This window comes from Grampus griseus, assembly GCF_964374135.1.
Source record: "Grampus griseus genome assembly, chromosome: 5".
Lineage (NCBI taxonomy): Eukaryota > Metazoa > Chordata > Mammalia > Artiodactyla > Delphinidae > Grampus > Grampus griseus.
In genome coordinates, this window is record NC_138998.1 from 83,956,085 (window position 1) to 83,974,424 (window position 18,340).

At 36.7% G+C, this 18,340-nt stretch overlaps 1 protein-coding gene across 3 annotated transcripts in view; it reads right to left on the minus strand.

The window, feature by feature from the left end:
* Positions 1–1,079: 1,079 nt before the first annotated feature.
* The window catches only part of ATP6V1A (ATPase H+ transporting V1 subunit A), a 53,875-nt gene continuing 36,614 nt past the window's right edge, over positions 1,080–18,340 (minus strand). For all 3 annotated transcript variants that reach the window (XM_082655568.1, XM_082655569.1, XM_082655570.1), the window contains 9 exons: positions 14,832–14,994; positions 14,195–14,303; positions 9,786–9,908; positions 9,578–9,692; positions 8,700–8,763; positions 7,017–7,220; positions 5,578–5,672; positions 5,024–5,195; positions 1,080–3,267 (listed from right to left, as the gene is read on the minus strand). In XM_082655568.1, coding sequence (XP_082511694.1) covers positions 3,175–3,267; positions 5,024–5,195; positions 5,578–5,672; positions 7,017–7,220; positions 8,700–8,763; positions 9,578–9,692; positions 9,786–9,908; positions 14,195–14,303; positions 14,832–14,994 — 1,138 coding nt within the window. In that variant the 3' untranslated portion in view covers positions 1,080–3,174. The remainder of the gene's footprint in view (positions 3,268–5,023; positions 5,196–5,577; positions 5,673–7,016; positions 7,221–8,699; positions 8,764–9,577; positions 9,693–9,785; positions 9,909–14,194; positions 14,304–14,831; positions 14,995–18,340) is intronic.

Here is an 18,340-nt window from a genome sequence, read left to right on the forward strand (position 1 = left end):
CTAAATCTCTTTGCAGAGGGTTTCCTGTGGCCACCAGAGCCTGATCTACTTATCCTCATGTGCTGGGCACTGACTCTCCCTGTCTTTGTGGGAACAGCCTTCAGTGGATGACTGACAGCAGGTGGCTGTCAATCAATGATGCTGAAAGGACGCTAGTTCCTTTGCACCCCAGGTGGAATATAACGAGGTGCATATTTTTCAGTTGTTCCCACAACTCCCCAGCAGGATGGTGCTCCAAAATGTTGACTTGCTTGATACGAACACGTATTGGCTTCCTTCAGTTCTGTCTTAATTCTCTATTCCCCTACTGGTGCTTTCCTAGGATCTCATCCCAAATAAACTGTCTGCACGCAAATACATGTCTCAGTGTCAACTTCTAGGGGAACTCGAACTAAAAGGGAGCCCTTAGAACAACTTCAGAGGCATTTTATCATACCTCACCTGGGAAAATTGGTTCCCTTCTTCATACTCTTATATTGTGGCAATACATTAAAACTAATAACCTGAAAATATTGGATTATTACCAAAAAATAAAAATCACCCATTCTATAATGAATAAGCTTTCTCATGAATTTTTAAGTATTTCTCTACATAAAGTTGGTAGAGTTTTTCATTTCACACTGCTTCTTACTCCTTTAGAAATTGTTAAAAATACACTTAAGGAAATAAAAACCATGTTGCTACATTGGATCTTAAATAATTTGGCTTGCAGAATTACGAATTACAAAGCTTTCGTTCATTTGCCAAAAGTAGAGATGAGTACACTGATTTCCTTTCATTTATAAGTCTACTTTTAGAAACCATTCATTTTTTCAATTTAAAGTAATATTCAGAATGCTATGGGATTCCATGTACTATATTTCCAAATCACAGTGGTACATGATTATAGGACTTTTTGCAGTCTTATAGTGAGGGCGCCAACTCAATTTCATGATCTTAAGTAACAATCTATAAAGAGGGAAATGAAAAACTTTGAAGTTCATACTGAAAACAAGCCGAAATACAATAAGGTGGCACGTTTTTTTAGCAGATCTTGCCACACCCACAAAAAAAAGGAAAAATGTTAATTTAAATCCACTTTTTATTCTTTCATAGATTTTAACAATTATACACAACTTTTAACATAAAGATAGTGAAACCTCAAGGATAAGAAGGCAATACATATGACCTCTTCTATTCGTTCGTCAGGATGGAAGGAAGTTTCCAAAGGGTACAATGTGTGAGATTTAACACTGGAAAAATACATATGAAACTTGTTAACTGGCTCCACTTAGGATCAGGCACAGCACAATAAATATAGAACTGCATCATCTTTTTAAAAGACTGTTGTTAACTTTAACACATTCTTACTAAAGAAATATGATCAGTGACCAATGTGAAATTCTACAACATATGGGTGAAGGGACACTTACAGTGAGGCTCTGAGCAGTTTCTCTAGCATGTTCACACCCATACATCAACATTCTTAAAAAGGAGTAAGAATGTACATTGCAAATTCAGAAAAACACAAAAGAAACTTGGTCAAACTTTCTTCGTCATATCATTCATTACTAACACAATCCTAGTTTGCTGGTAGGTTTAAGGTAGGAATTGAAAGTTTTTGAAATTCTTTTAATTTCCACTGGTCTTAGGGCCTCTGGGTAGGAGGCCACATTGGAAAGCAAACTGATTCAGCAGCACCATTACATCCACGTCTCAACAAATCACTGCACAATTTTTATCTTCCAATATTCTGAAAGGTTAAAAAAAGATACATGGCAGAATACTTATCCTGAACAGCAGGCCACTGTAAGAACATGTAATCTGCAAGGATTTAAACAAACATAGCTGAATTCTCTAACTGCATCTTTCCTTAACAGACCAAAAGAAATACATTACCTAATGTGCCTTATCATACAAACACAGAAACTTTTATTTTAAAACATATACTTAAAAGATAGGAAGAAATGATCTTTTTTTCACATGACCCAGATTCTGTTATCAGCAGATATAAGAATTAACTTCATCCCTATGAAACAGAATGGAAACTGTTATGCTGCTACAGCTACAGGTATTCTGAGAAATCTTTTGAGCCAGTGAATCAAAAACCATGTGAAAGAATAATATTTTTTACAATCAGGAAGCTGGTTGTTCAAAAATTCAATTAGCAAACAAACAAACATGTGACACATGTCATTATCTTGTAAAAACATAGTGCCACTCTGGCCCCAAGAATCACTAAAGCCCAGCTGGTCCTTAAAGGTGCAAACAGCCTTTAACCACTACTAAATATCTTCTCTGTGGCATTTTACTGCCTATCACATTGCCACATGATTCTTAGAAGCTTAGGGTTCTACGATGTTTGAGGAAAAAAAAGAGGGTGTGATGTGGATCAAGTTCTCGGTGATTGTTTTAAACATAATTTTAAAAAGAATTTCCTAGTAATGTAGTATAATAGTCCTTGATACCGAATTTTTCCTAGTGAAGTAAAATAGGCTTTAACAAGATGATGTTAATCTAAGTTTGATCACCTGGCTTCTTTTTCACTTTTTTAGAGGTCACTGATTCATCTATTGTGCTGAGTCCCACAAATGCCTGCTTTAAAAACAGTACAGTTCTCAACAGTTTCCCACAAATATTCTTGATTTATACTGGGGGAAGCAACACATAATAGAAACATTAATTATTCACGTTTTAAAAAAGTAAGTATTTCCTACAAAGCAGGTTACTTAGCAAAATGCTAAGCTGCAAATAACTTTACCAGACAGATGTTGAGTCATTTCACAATGAACCTGACAAAATGTAGAGAAGTCTGGCCTTCCATTCCAAAGCCATTGCAAAGAGAGTACACGCGGTAGTCCTGTTTACAATTTAATGGCGATGAGGAAAGGGCAAACCTAGGACAAGGAGAGACGTCATCCTACATACACGTTTACAGTAGTGTAGCCATTGTATATCCTATTTACTACATTCACCACTTTGGAGAAAGGATCAGGGAGGCCCTTCAAACACTGGAACAAAGGAATGTTTGTTTTATATAAGACCTACCAAATAAACAGGGAAACAAATGATAACACACATAGGCACTAGTCTCAAAGCTGCACAATAAAGAAGCAAAGGGTTTGAGATGAGAAATTTAGGAAAATATACACATATGAGAGCTTGCTGAGGAAAAGGAGGAAAGAAATCACAGTTCTAATCTTCAAGGCTACGGAATGCATTCTGCATATCTTCAAGAAGCTGTGCATAGTCGGCCTTGATCTTTGCCTCACCATCTTTCACTGGATCCTGAAAGAAGACATGACAGAATTCAATTTACCTTTGGAAAATAATTTTCAGAACACATAGTGAGTTATTTATATTTACTATATTTGAGTACTAGGTTGAGGTACACTGGTAAAACATAGGCAGGAGGCAGAATTAACCTTATTTTTCTTTTTTCCTTTAAGGGTAGAAATGTATAAAGTAGTCGTCCAACCAAACAGAAGACAAAATTTCCGTTTTGTGTCTTCTTTGCTAACTGTATTCAACAACCAATGGATTTACCCTCAACAGTATGCAAAATATTAGGGAATTACGCAGCAATGTGTATTAGATGCATTCCTCTCTGTGTATATGATAGTTGGAATTTAATCAAAACAGAATTTACTATTCAAGGTCTGGTAGTACCACCTTGGGACGGGGGGAGTAAAATTTCTAAAATAACCTCAAAATGCACCCCATTTAAAATCTGTATGGAAAGCAACTTAATTGAGTAAAATGTATGAAAGAAACCTTAAAGTGTTTAAGCCCTCTGACCCAATCATTCCACTTCTGAGAACATATACTAGGAAAATACACAAAACCAACTACATGAACAAAGTTGTCCATACCAACAACTGGAAATTTCCTAAATGCCTAAGAATAGGAAAATATTATTCTCCAGTCACAAAATAGTGCTATAGAAAAATACTTAATGATATTAAAGAACAACTGAAATGTTAATTTGATACAATATACCTGTAAACAGAAAAAAGACAGCACCTTTAGTTATACTACCAGAAGTCATCACTATTATATTATTGCATATATTTTTTTATCATTTTCCTATGAATGTATAATTTTAAAAAATAAAATTTGGATCAAATTACATATGGAATTTCTTTGCAACCAACTTTTTTCACTAATTATACCATAAGCGTTTCCCTGTGTCTTTGGATATTCTTTGAAAAAAAGATGTCAATGCCTTTATAATATTTTTGCTGTAATGTACATGCCACAATGGCTCCGTTCACTTTTGGATGACATTTAAAAGTTTAATATACAATCTTTTACATACATCCATATCAAAATCTCTAATTATTTCCTTGGGCTATATGTTTTGAAATGGAAAGACAGGACTCAAAGGGTGTGAATATTTTAAAATCCTTGATACAGTGAGTATCTATACAAATTTACTTCCAATCTATAATGCAAACACTATATACATAACATACACATTCAGAGAATCACTCTTAATTTCTCAGTAGGAGATTAGTAAATATACTTGGATGTCATGACTTAGAAATAATTAAATACAACTCAACTGATCAAGTATTTTAAAAACAATCTTACACATTTTAGTTTCTACAGATAATTTCACTTAATTATTTATTTATGTCTTGTGTACTTCCCAAAGAATGAGAGTCTACTTAAAAGTAAAAATGATGTGTAATAGGATACTTGAAGTAAGCAGCAGAAATCGTTTCAGAGGAGCATCGGGATTAGATATTAACAGGCACTTGAGGTAACGTAATTGCTGCTTAGCAATGATTTTAGCTCTAAATTGCCTGGCAGTTAAGACAAAAGGGAAAACACGTCAGCGTTTATTTTAGACGTGACATACTATAGTCTTTACCATGTGAATTCCTATTTGAACATAGCTTTGAGGTCTCTTCTGGTTTTACATAACCCGAGCATGTATGAAAATGATAAATGCCAGTTTCACACACCAGGTTTGGGACCCAAATATTTTAAAAAATCAAAAAGAAACTACTAAAAAAGTTTATGGTAGAAACAAATATACCTTGAATTTCATGGAGGAAAGCTTATAGAGGATCTCCCCCATGTGCTCACGGATAATGGACCATGTGATTTTATTGTCACTCTGGGCAGTGGTTTCAACAGCTCTGCGGGCCATATCATAAAATGCAATCATGTTGGACAGCATCCCTACTGTCTTGTAGAATGGGCAGAACCTAGGATAAATGAAAGTCAAAATAATAAACAAAAACAAAATCCAAAGCAAGTTCATAGTTTTTACTTCATCTGTAAAATACCAGAGCATTAACTTCTTTATTTAGATATGCACACTACTTACATTTATTGCATGATACATAAGGAATGAAAAAAGAATAGTGGAAAAGATCAATAATACTTAACCAGAGTTTTTGGACAGAGATGTCTCAGGAATAGGGGGTGGATGGAGAGATGGAGCTATGTATTCTTTTATTTAAACCCTCCCAAGGGAAGGGTTTATTAAAACCCTCCCGAGGGGAGGGTTTTAATGTGTAGGCAGCTCCTTCTTCAAAACTTGATAGAATATCCTCAAATTAAAAAAAGAAAATCAGGCTAGATTACCTGTCATAAGGAGTATATCCATTTTGTTGAAGGAAATCATCTTTGATAAGTTTTGCTACCTCCAGAGTGATTTTATCTGTTTCTGCTAGTGAAGCCTAGAAGAGGAAAAAATACATTTTTAGAAATTTACTGCCACAACGTGGGACCAATAGTTCTAACCAGTTAGCATGCAGAAACCAATCAACACACGATCACCTATCATTAATAAATTCACTTCAGGGGCTTCCCTGGTGGCGCAGTGGTTGAGAGTCCGCCTGCCGATGCAGGGGACACGGGTTCGTGCCCCGGTCCAGGAAGATCCCACATGCCGTGGAGTGGCTGGGCCCGTGAGCCATGGCCGCTGAGCCTGCGCGTCCGGAGCCTGTGCTCCGCAACAGGAAAGGCCACAACAGTGAGAGGCCCGCGTACCGCAAAAAAAATAAAAATTAAAAAAAAATTTTTAAAAATAATAAATTCACTTCATAACTGCTTCCTGATTGATGTTCTTTTTTGGATTTTGTTGTGAAAACATATAACATAAATTTACCATCGTAACCATTTTTAAGTGTAGTTCAGTAGGTTAAGTATGTTCACATTGTTGTGAAACAGATTTCCATAACTTTTCGTCTTTCAAATTTGAAACTCTATACCTATTAAACAACAACTCCCCTTCTGCCCTCCCGGTCCCAGTTAACCACTACTCTACTTTCTACTTCTATGAATTTGACTACTTCAGATACGTTACATATAAGTATTTGTCTTTTTGTGACTCGTTTATTTCACCTAACATAATGTCCCCTCAAGGTTCATCCATGTTGCAACATGTGTTTGAATTTCCCTTCCTTCTCAAGGCTGAAATGGAATATTAATTCCATTGTGTGTGCATGTGTGTGCGTGTGCGCACGTGAGTGTGTTGCAAAGGACATCTGGGTTGCTCCCACCTTTTAGTGCTTAGATGTTTCTATGAACGTGGGTACACAAATAGGCTGATTTTTTTTGAAACACCACATAGAGAGAGAAATGCCCAGCCAACCCTTAGCTATTCCAGTCATCCTAGCCCAGGCACCAGACATGTGAGGGAAGAAACTTTCAAATGACTATGGTCTCAGCCACCATATGACTGCAAAAACTGTATGAGGGGACCCAAGCAAGACTTCCCATCTGAGTCCACTAAACCCAAAAACCATGAGCAAAAAAACACTACTTAAGCCACTATATGTCGGAGTGGTTTGTTATTCAATAATAATCTAAACACCAATCATCTTTCTACTTTCCATAACACAAGCAGGTCCCTCAAATATCTTCTGGATAAAGGAATAATCTAAAATCCTATTAGTTTAAAAAATATTTAATAAATACTAATTCTCCCAGCAAGAATCCGCATATCCAAGGTTCTGTTTGTCCTTAAAAAGCTTCACTGCAACTCACAGACCTGTCTTCCACAAGATTTTACAACCTACCTTTCCCACAAGCTGTACAATTTCTGCCAAGTCTTCTTCTTCCTGCAGAATCTCCTTAGCTTTGGTCCTCAGAGGAACAAACTCTGTGAAGTGTTTGTCATAGTACTCATCCAAGGCACGCATGTACTTGCTGTAGCTGATCAGCCAGTTGACAGACGGGAAATGCTTCCGTTGAGCTAGTTTCTTATCTAAGCCCCAGAATACCTGATTTAAAGACAAAATCAAAAACAAAACATAAAAATTTTTCTTAAATACAATTTTTTTGAAGTATTGAAATGTATTTATTTGTTTGTCCTAAATATGCAATTCTATACTTTTCTGGTCAAATTATTTATCTTTTTAGTATATAACAAGTATACATGAAATAGAATAAAACTGCAAATAGGAAAATGTATTTCTTTTAGTTTCAGTATGGGTAATATCTACAAATCAAAATTTCCTTAATAGTATGTCAAATCTGATAGCAAAAACACTGACTCCTTTGAAGATTATGACAGTGCAATATAAACAGATGAACCAGAAAATGCTTATTAAGATAGATACTTCACTTTAATGAAAACCTCTAAATGTTCTGAATAAATTCAGTTCCCTATCATTAAGGGCCAATCCTAAAAGATGTGACGGTCATTTTTCTGAGGCCAAACATTCATATGTATTTTATGCGTTCCTAACTTTGCTCCCCATTTCCCTGCAATTAAAAATTCAAAATTTCAGCAAAGGTTAAACATCTTGAAAGTTGTAAATTTAGCCTCTACCACTTCCTTTTATCTGAAACTGACAGAAATATAGGCAAATATTCTATCTTTCCCATATGAATAATACATATGCTTATAAATGTATCAACATTAAAAAAATAATAGCTCTGATTTATATACATCTTTCATTTAGGCTTACTTTTAAAAATTTTTTATTTATTTATTTTTTATACAGCAGGTTCTTATTGGTTATCTATTTTATACATATTAGTGTATACATGTCAATCCCAATTTTCCAGTACATCCCCGCCCCCCCCCCCCCCAGGCTTACTTTTAATGGCCAAGTTGGCTGGCTATCCACTAGAATTCATGCCCTTGTCACCGGGAAGCTGCCTAGGCAGAAACTACACTTTCCAAGTTTTGCTTTCATCTGGGTGTGGCTAACAGAATGAGTGGAGTGACCAGGCCTGAGCCCAAAGTAGGTGTGCCTTCTACACAGTCCGCCTGTACCAGCCAGATGCAGACAACTACCAGGCTAGGTGGAGCCCAAGGTAGAAGAAGCGCTGGTTCTGGATTACTGTGGAATGGAAAAGAGCGGCCCTCTAATAGGGTTACCTGCCTTGGACCATACCACGAGGAGAAACTTCTGTGGGGTTTTTGCCATTATATCTTTTTTGGGCCCATTTGTTTCTACTCCTAGGGTTACTCTAACTCAAAGTGTAGTATTACTCTAACACGAATAAAACTTTGCTACCCGGATGTATTTTCCACTTACAGAATATTAAATCTATTATAAACTCTAGATAAAGAGCTAAGAAAGAACAGACAGCACTGAAGACTTTCAGTAGTAAGAATGTTGCTAAAACAGACTTTACCGCTGCCTACTCTTCAGTGACCAAATGAAATACTTCACAGTGATGTGGATAACATGAGGACAGCCTGGGGTGGGGTGGAGCTCAGAAGCTGACTACACTAGGGAAAGATATACCTGAACAATACCAAGAGTAGCAGATGTAACTGGATCAGAAAAATCACCACCAGGTGGAGAAACTCTAAATTTAAAAGAAGAAAAAGTCATTAGAAATGCTTATGGAAAATAACTTGTATATAAAAGCAATTTTTTGCAAGTCAATTTTAATGTAAATAACTTTAGAAATATGACCTTCGGAAAGAAAATCTTATACAAAAATCTTAAATAAAAACCAGTACTAAGTTGAAAATTAAGAATGACAACTATTAAACATCTTCTAGTTTGAGAAATGAGACAGATTTAATTATAATCTGTTTCACTATTCTGATCAAACAGATGAAACAGGAAGGAAGGAAAAGGTCTGAGAACAAAGTATGGCTTTATGTGGGGATCGTGAATCTTCACATTGTTTTTATCGTGATACAGTCTTACCTTAACATGTCTATAATTTTCTAAATTATTTCTATGATATTGTGACTTGAATGTAATAAATCAGTCAAGTCAAATCTATAGAACCAGAACATGTAGAGATGACCTAAACATGTGCATTTTAAAGAGCTTCTTGGATGACTCAAGTGCAACCTTGGTTAAGAATCACTGCTCTCGGGCTTCCCTGGTGGCACAGTGGTTGGGAGTCCACCTGCTGATGCAAGGGGTGTGGGTTCGTGCCCCGGTCCGGGAGGATCCCACATGCCACAGAGCGGCTGGGCCCGTGAGCCATGGCCGCTGAGCCTGCGTGTCCGGAGCCTGTGCTCCGCAACGGGAGAGGCCACAACAGTGAGAGGTCCGCGTACCGCAAAAAAAAAAAAAAAATCACTGCTCTCAGGGGGGCTAAATATTGTCTCTTTAAAATAAATAACCTTTTTTCTTATGAAAAGTACAGTTTTGATACTTACGCTCCTACAATGCTGACACTCCCTTCTCTCTCAGGATTTCCAAGACATTTCACTCTGCCAGCTCGCTCATAGAATGAGGCCAGACGGGCACCGAGATATGCAGGATATCCACTATCTGAAAAATGAAAAGAAATTTTAAGGAGAGGTTATAAACCAATCCCCAAATCCTAACCGTCTTGCTTATGTAATAAGCAATACAAAGACTTACCTGCAGGCATTTCAGCTAAGCGACCAGAGATTTCTCTAAGAGCCTCAGCCCATCTGGAGGTAGAGTCAGCCATCATACTGACGTGATAGCCCATGTCACGGAAATATTCTGACAGTGTAATTCCTAAATTGGGAAGAATATTACAAGTTATAATCCTATAATGTATAATCCTGACTTTTTCACCCTTAAGAAAAATTTAAAGCAATAAGTTCCTAAGACTGCTAGCTGTTCACCATAATCTGTGCTGCTTCTTTTGGGCACACAGCTGAATTATATTGTCTAGCCTCCTCTGCATTTAGATGTGGCAAGTAACTGACCCCTATCTAATGGAATGTAAGAGTCATGTGTTCCACCACCAGGCAAGCCACACATCCTTCCATGCTACTTCTTCCTTCTGGCTTACTGAGAGGGCGAGAACTCCCAGGACCCATGGAAGATATGTGTCGAAATGAAAGAGCTCTTTTCAGCCTGCGTCCCAGCCCAAAAATGACAGAATAATGAAGATTGCCTGGATCATCTGAAATAAATGTCTATTATATTGAGCAATTATATGTTTGGGTTTATCATAGCCTAGTATACATTTTTAAAAGTAGGAAAAGACTTGCCTCCCATTCATTGTTGAGATAATTAGACATAGGCATCAAAAAATCCTCAACTAATTAGCTTGTTTGATTATTTTTCAAAAGTAACAAATGTTATTAACGTGAGTAATAATCTTAATTATCCAGATCATTCTGCTATGCAGATTGGGTCCTCTCCTGTAAAATCACATACAGTAAACCACTTAGAAGAAGCTAATACACAGAAAGAAGTCCTGGGTTCTACTTCCTATTCTGTCATTAATCTTAGCAAAATAACTTCATTTCCCAGTGTGGTTTCCTAATCTGTGAAAATGGAATAGCTCTCACCCTATCTATCTACACATATCAGATGAAAAGATTTCTATAAATGCCCTCTGCAAAGTACAACGTACTATACAACTCTAAGATATTAGAAATGTACATTTGTTGCTACATCATAAGCAACAGTAGATTCCAGCAAATCTACTGCCCTAATTCCCTTATTTTACCAGTAAAGAAACAGATGCTTATATAAGTAAAACAAAATAGTTGCTGGAAAACTCAGAACTTTACTATTTATCACATCCTTCAGAATAAAAAATACTGACTTAGGCTTCCAAAATATGATCCAAGGAACAAAGTCTTTAAGAAATCCACTTATCATTATTAAGGCTTAAAAAACACAGTAATTATCACATATTTCAATCTGATGGTAGAATCAGATCCTCTCTTATACAAATACGCTATGTCTCTGTGATAACATTCACTAATGCCTGTGTGTATATATTTATTAAAAAGACTTGATAGAAGAGACAGATACACATGACTAAACCTCAAAGAAGTCTCATAGACCACTTTCATAGACCTAAAGATATCAGTGCCTACGAGAGAAAAAAAAAAAACTCTCAGACAAAATCAAAAGATAAGCAAACTAGGACAATATCTGCAACTCATAACAGATGAAAGACTGATTTCAAAGAACTTTACCAATCCATATGATAAACAACTACTACCAATACAAAAATGGACAGAAGGCAGTTTTCAAATGGTGAATACACACAGAAAAGATGCTAGCTCACTGTAAGAAATACAGACCGAATAGGCATCTAATAAAGCAGGGACGGTAAAATGCTAATTATCAGATCTAGGTGTGGGGTACATGGGTATTCACTGTAATATTCTTTCAACTTTTCTGTATGATAATGATCATAAGAAAGTGTTGAAGAAATTAGCATTGGTGAGTATGTGAAGAAGCAGAATTCTTGTCCACTGTTATTCCTTTTCAAGAGCTATTAGAAACTAAAATCTATATTAACAGTTGTATTCTTAGCAATTTTACTTCTAAGAACTTACCTGACAAAAATACAAAGAAACGTGCATAAAACATACAAAGCCACAGTGTAAAAAACATGCTTAAGAATGTTTTATGGTGTGAAGTTTGTGGGAGCAAAAAAATTATCAATAATCCAAATGCCCCTTAAAAGGATGCTGGTTAAATAAATTACGATATATCCATACAAAGGGATACTGTGCAGCCATTTAAAAGAAGTAGGTAGACTTCTTGTCCTAAAATAGTAGATGAGTATGTCACTTTCTCCTTCTCATAAGAGTAACCACCAAACAAGGAGAACAAGAAATACAGAAACACAAACTCCATAGTCAAAAACTAGGGGCCATGTTTAGCTTCACAACAAAATAATGAGGAAAGCCAACTAAATGAGATAAAAAACAAACAAGGGGGTGGAAACACACCAAGAATTCACCTGAGGTTGCACATCTCAGATTAAGCTTTTGTAAACCAGAAGGTACATCCTGAGGGGCAAAACCAAGAATCCGTTGTCTGGAACACAGTAAAAGGGGTACAGGGCTAGTGGCAGGGGTTCCTTGGACCTAGTTTGGCATCAAGGAGAAGTAGAGAGATGGGGACCCAAAAAAAAGGAAGGCACTCCTTTTCAGTAAGTAAAAAGTGAATAAGGCAGGGTAGAAGAGAAAGAATTCATTGTAAGCGGCCTTGTAGCTGCGGATTTTTGCTGGCAGGAAAGAAAAAGTAAAATAACTTACACAACTCTATGCTATAACAAACTTCACAGATTACCAGGAAGAATTCCTGCTACCCTGGACCATAGTAACAACCATTCCCTCCCATCTCCTGCAAAGATGAGTAATAGTAATAATAAACCTCAGCACAGGAACAAAAATAAAAGAAAAAAAGAGACAGAAGAGCAGAGTACAACAATGAACCTGCCAAGAAACAAATGAAAACTGTGACCACAATTAATTAATAAAAGAAAATCTTAATATTGCATCCTACCACAAAATAAAAATCTCAAGGAGTATACAGTAAGATCACAAAAGATGTTTCATGAGCCAGCAGAACTCAGCAAAGAGCTAGAAGAACATAAAGGCTTCACTGGAAGCAATACAAAGAATACACGTTGATTACCCTGTTAAAAAATGGATAAAAGGCTAAATAAAAAGAATTAGAGAGGAAATGATGCATATGGAAACAGCTAAAGGAGACGCTATATGTTTAGCTTCAAGAAGATAACCATAATGGAAGAGAAAAAGTTTCAGAAACTATTCTCAAAAATTTTCCAAAATAAAAGACATATTCATAGATTGAAAAGGTATACTATGTCTCAGGAAAAAATTATCAGAACTATCAATACTGGGATATATCCTAATAAAGTTATAAGACTTCAAGGTTAGGACTTCCCTGGTGGCGCCGAGGTTAAGAATCCGCCTGCCAATGCAGGGGACACTGCTTTGAGCCCTGGTCCGGGAAGATCCCACATGCCGCGGAGCAACTAAGCACGTGTGCCAGAACTACTGAACCTGAGCTCTAGAGCCCGCGAGCCACAACTACTGAACCCGTGTGCCACAAGTACTGAAGCCTGCGCACCTAGAGTCCGAGCTCCGAAACAAGAGAAGACACTGCAATGAGAAGCCCGTGCAACGCAATGAAGAGTAGCCCCCACTTGTGGCAACTAGAGAAAGCCCGTGCGCAGCAACGAAGACCCAACAATGAAGGTCTGACGCAGCCAAAAAATAAGTAAAAAAAAAAAAAAAGACTTCAAAGTTAAAGAGACATTCCTTTGGGTAAAAAGAAAAATCACCTATAAAAGGAAAAAAGTAGGCCAGCATCAGATCTCTCCCCAGCACTTAATGCTGAAATAAGAGTTCTCTAGGCAAGAAATACTGATCAAAAAATTTTATACTCTGCCAAACTGTTAAAATTTAAAGGCAGCTGAAAAAACCCAGACTTACAAAGAAACAAGAATTCAAATTTTGTCCAACCATGAAACAAATGGAAAAACTGTAGTCAAGGGACTGCCAGTGGGCATGACTCCATTTCACTAGGTCTAAGGCTAATACAAATACTGGATTTATGGTTATAGAACAGAATACGAACATTATAAATCCTGAAAATGTAGAAATCAAAGCACCAAAAGCTGGATGGAAGTGGGAGCAAAGATGGAAGATAATACATAAACATACTGATATTCAAAGTATTACAGTTCAAAGCTGATAATTCAAGTTATAGAGATACAGATATATTCAGAGATAGAGCAATGGTAAAACAGGTAATGAAAAAAGGAAAACCAGTAGTAGAAGATACATCATTTTAAAGTCATCAAAAAGATTGTGGCAGCTCTATTAATGTCTTAAATTGACATATTCTCAAGATATAATAATATGTGAAATATTAAAAAAAATATTCTAGGAACATGGTTGTTTGTATGTACTTTAGAATGAAAGAAAAGTTCTTTGGCAAAGAAAAAGTTTGGTGCTAGATTTAAACTTAAGAACAGATATGTTAATCGCTTTTATTCCAATTCATATACTCACCAGTATAAATAGAGGCTTCTCTAGCAGCAACAGGCATATTAGAGGTATTGGCTACCAACGCTGTCCTCTTCATAATTGACTCTACCTTACCATCAACCTCCATCGTGAGCTAGAGGCAAACAATCTATTAGTGATCCCTAGAACATTTCAGTCCCCTTTTCACAACTTGTTTATATTTAATCTCTCTTATAATCTGTATTCCCAAAGCCATATTCCCATCACTCCAACCTCTTCCCTCTATCCCACTGTGTGGTAAAGAAAACAGCCAGTATTTCCATTTCATAAATGAAGCCCATTATTTTATGGAAAAAGGAATATTACTACAGTAACCTAGTAGATCATATAAAGGCTATGTAAAGTTCACACCTATAAATATTTTGCCTATTGTATCTTTCTCCCAATAACTGAAAACCACCAGACCACAAAAAGAAACTTTCAAGTGTTTCACTGAAAAATTCAAATTCGTCTCCTTGAGTATACAAACTGAATCACAGATATAATTAGAAAAATTCCTTAAAAGATCCTTGACAAATGAGAGCATTGCTCCAGATTCAACACAAAGCTTTATTAATTGCCAATTAAAGTTGATTAGTGGTATTTTCTCTAGATTAGTATTGGAAGCGTTATAAATACAGACCTCTGGGAAGTCCCGGAGGACTTCAGACATCTCATTTCCTCTCTCACCACATCCTACGTAGATGATCACATCACTGTTGGAATACTTGGATAGAGACTGTGATATCACCGTCTTTCCACAGCCAAAAGCCCCAGGGATTGCAGTAGTTCCTCCCTGTACACATCTATACAAATAAAACAAGCATGGATTACTTTACTCGCTAATACATACCAATAAATAAAGTAGGTGACACAGAAATACAAGTTAAAGAACGAAAGCACTTTATAATACTGTCATCTGTATCTATATATGTACTTACAAAGATAGATATACAGATAGATATATAACAATTGCTCCCCTAGTTTCCACCTATAGTAGTATATGTTGTTTATTATAAATTAATCATTTCTATCATCTTTAATAGCAAAAAGTGAAAGTATATTCCATAAGGTAACTGAGGAAGAGGAATATGAAAATAAATAAAATAGTACTAATGATATTCTGAATGCTTAAATCAATTAGTTTATGAAAGGACAATGTAAGAATTAAAGCTGAAAGAAAAATATAAACACTTTGAAAGTTGTCTTCTGAGGTAAAAAATAAGATCTAAGAAATTCCTATCTTGTTACAGAGGTTAATAAATGAAGACTTTTGTTAAGGTGTTAAGTCAACCCCCTTTTACCCATTCAATAACGATTTATGAGGTACTTCCAAGGTACTACAAACTATGCTTGGAGATGCTGGAGAGACAACAGCGGAGAAAATAGCTATGTTTCTGTATTCAAAGAGCTCACATTCCAGTGGAGTCAACTAGAGAGTCAGCTTGTGATTACAGCACCATTTAGCAACCACTTTCAAACTTCCCCTAAAAAGTGTCAGTGGAGAGTGAAATACCGTTAAGGGCAGAAGGAAGTTAAGAGCAGAGGGAAGTGAATGTCACAGGTGTGTTTGTGTGTGCGGGTGAATGTGTGTGTCAGGCAGGAGTGTCTGGGCAGGAGAAATGAGACATAATGCTAAGGGAAATTCCTTGGTAATAGTGTGTTTTATCATAAAATTCACACAAACACTGCATCGTTAATAATAATAACAGACTTTTCTCATATGAAACTAATACGCATTAAAACGTTTTCTCCTTCAAACCTTTCAGTGACTCTGATACACTAAGAAGGCATGTCCATTCAGCCTATGGCTTTGTATACGTCTTTCAAATCACCTTTAAGCCAGGGTGGGGAGGCAAGGCTGGGTGTGCCCCACTTTAGAAGTTCAACAATCCAATGTGAAAAGTGCTATCATAGAGACCATCCAAGGTTTGTGGGAGTACACAGGAAGGAGTACAAAGTCTGACACTGGATGGGAGTGGGATTAGGAAATTCTTTCCGAAAGAAGCTAAGACCTGAAAGAAAATAGAAATTAGCCAGATACAGGGAAATAACATTCCACATAGAGGGAACAGAATGCCCAAAGGTCCAGGGGCAAGAGGGAGCATTGCTTGAAGAATTAAAAGTCCTTCGTTAAGTCTGGAAGATGGTGTATAAGGAAGCAGTTGGGCAGGCAAATGGCTGAGACAATACTGGAAGGTAAGCAACAGCCAGATCATGGGTGGCTTTGTAAGGAGTTAAGGAGTGTGTGTTTGTCTTGAGAGCAATAAAGAGCTCTGAAGGGTTTCAAGCAATATTGTGCAGGATCACATATGCGTTTTAGTTGGATCACTATGTAATATGGACAACCACTTGGAAAGAAGGCAAAACTGAAGATGGGAAGTCTGATTAAATGAGTTTATTACAGGAATTAGGGTAAGATCCTTAATTATAGTCATGGAGTAGAGATGACAGATGCAGATAAAAAATATTTAGGGAATAGAATAACAGCATTAGTTCACTAATTAGATGTGGGAGGGTAAAAATGATACTTGAGAGAAGTCATAGATTTTAGATTAGGCATTCACTGTATGTATGATAATGACATTGGTTGAGAGAGGCAGCAAAGTTTCAAGGAAAGGAGTGGTGATTAAGATGATGATTTTAGTTTTAAACATACTGACTTTGAGGCACCTATAAGATATTCAAAAGGAGAGGTATAATCAGAAGTGGATGTATGAGTCTGGAACTCAGAAGAGATCTGGGATGGAGATACAGGTTTAGAAATCATCATATATAGATGAACATTTAAGTCTCGAGAGAGAATGAAGTCATCCACAGAGGGTAAGACGTATAATGAGGAAAGAAAAGGGAAAACCTCTAAGAAATATCAAAATTAAGGGAGAAGGAACCTGCAACAGAGAATAAGCAATAGCTTCTTGTAGACAGAAGCTAACTGGAAAAGCAAAGAAAGAGGGTGTTTCAAAGAGGAAGGAGTAGAAAGCAATATCCAATATCCAAAGTTGTAGGAATTAGGAAAACACTAAAACGTACTTATTGAATTGGGAGTGACTGATGATGTTAGTGAGAGTAGTTTCGGTTGAGGGGTGGCACCATGGGCAGATCAGTACAGTGAATTAGAGTGGGAAAAGTGGAGACAACTAATTTACTTTTTTTAAGAGGTTTGGCTGTGAAGATAGGGAGAAACGTAGTGGAAGGTAGAAAGGGGAAAAGGGTCGAAGGTAGATTTCTTCTCATTAGATGGGAGATAAAGAGAATATCACTTAATGGGAGGTCTTTGAGGAAACATGAGGTGGGATAAACTCCAGAAAAAGGAGAGAAGTAAGGGATGGATGGGAATGTATGTTAACTGATGGAGTTCCAAATCTGATGGCCTGTCATTTCTCTGTGAAGGATCTAGAATGATCATTTGTTGAGAATGAAGGAGAAAGAAGACTGGAGTTGAAGCTCTGAGGTAAGTGGAGAGGTTTGAAATAGTCACTGAGGAGAGCAGGAGAATGATAATTAAGGAAACGCTGAACGACTGTGCCACAGTGGTGAGATACCAACTTGGCCTTATTTATTTTTCTCAGCAGCTTGTGTGTAGATTTGGGAGAAGGAGATAGCAGGACTGATTCACAGTTGATATTTCGCCAGGTGGGCGTGGCAGAAGACAAAGGAACCAAGAAAATTTAATATACTGACAGATGTTAGTAAAAGTGATAGACTATTAAACTTAAACTGGATAGTGAAGGATATGGAAACAGGAGGTACTGACTAAATAAGAAGAGTCAAAGTACTGAAGATCTTATGAGAGAGGAATAGTGAGAACAACTCATAGAGTAGGTTTAAAGGTAAGAGGCTGAAGAGTAAGTGAGACATACATGGGTTGGTGATCAGAAGTTGAAAGAATTACTACATCACTGCTTCAGTCCTTTCTGTGAATTAAATGATGAAGTTATCTGTTAAAAATGCCTAAGATTTAAAGAGAAAGGAGGTTTTTAAGCAGGTGATGAAGAAAATGCCAAAGAGCAGACTACAAAGTAAGAAAGATTGCTGGGTAGCATAGAGAACCCAGTTGATGTTAGAAATCATCAATTTATAGTGACACCAATCTACTAATTCTAGGATAACTTAAGAAAAATAGTTATATTATTTTGGCACAGATTTCCT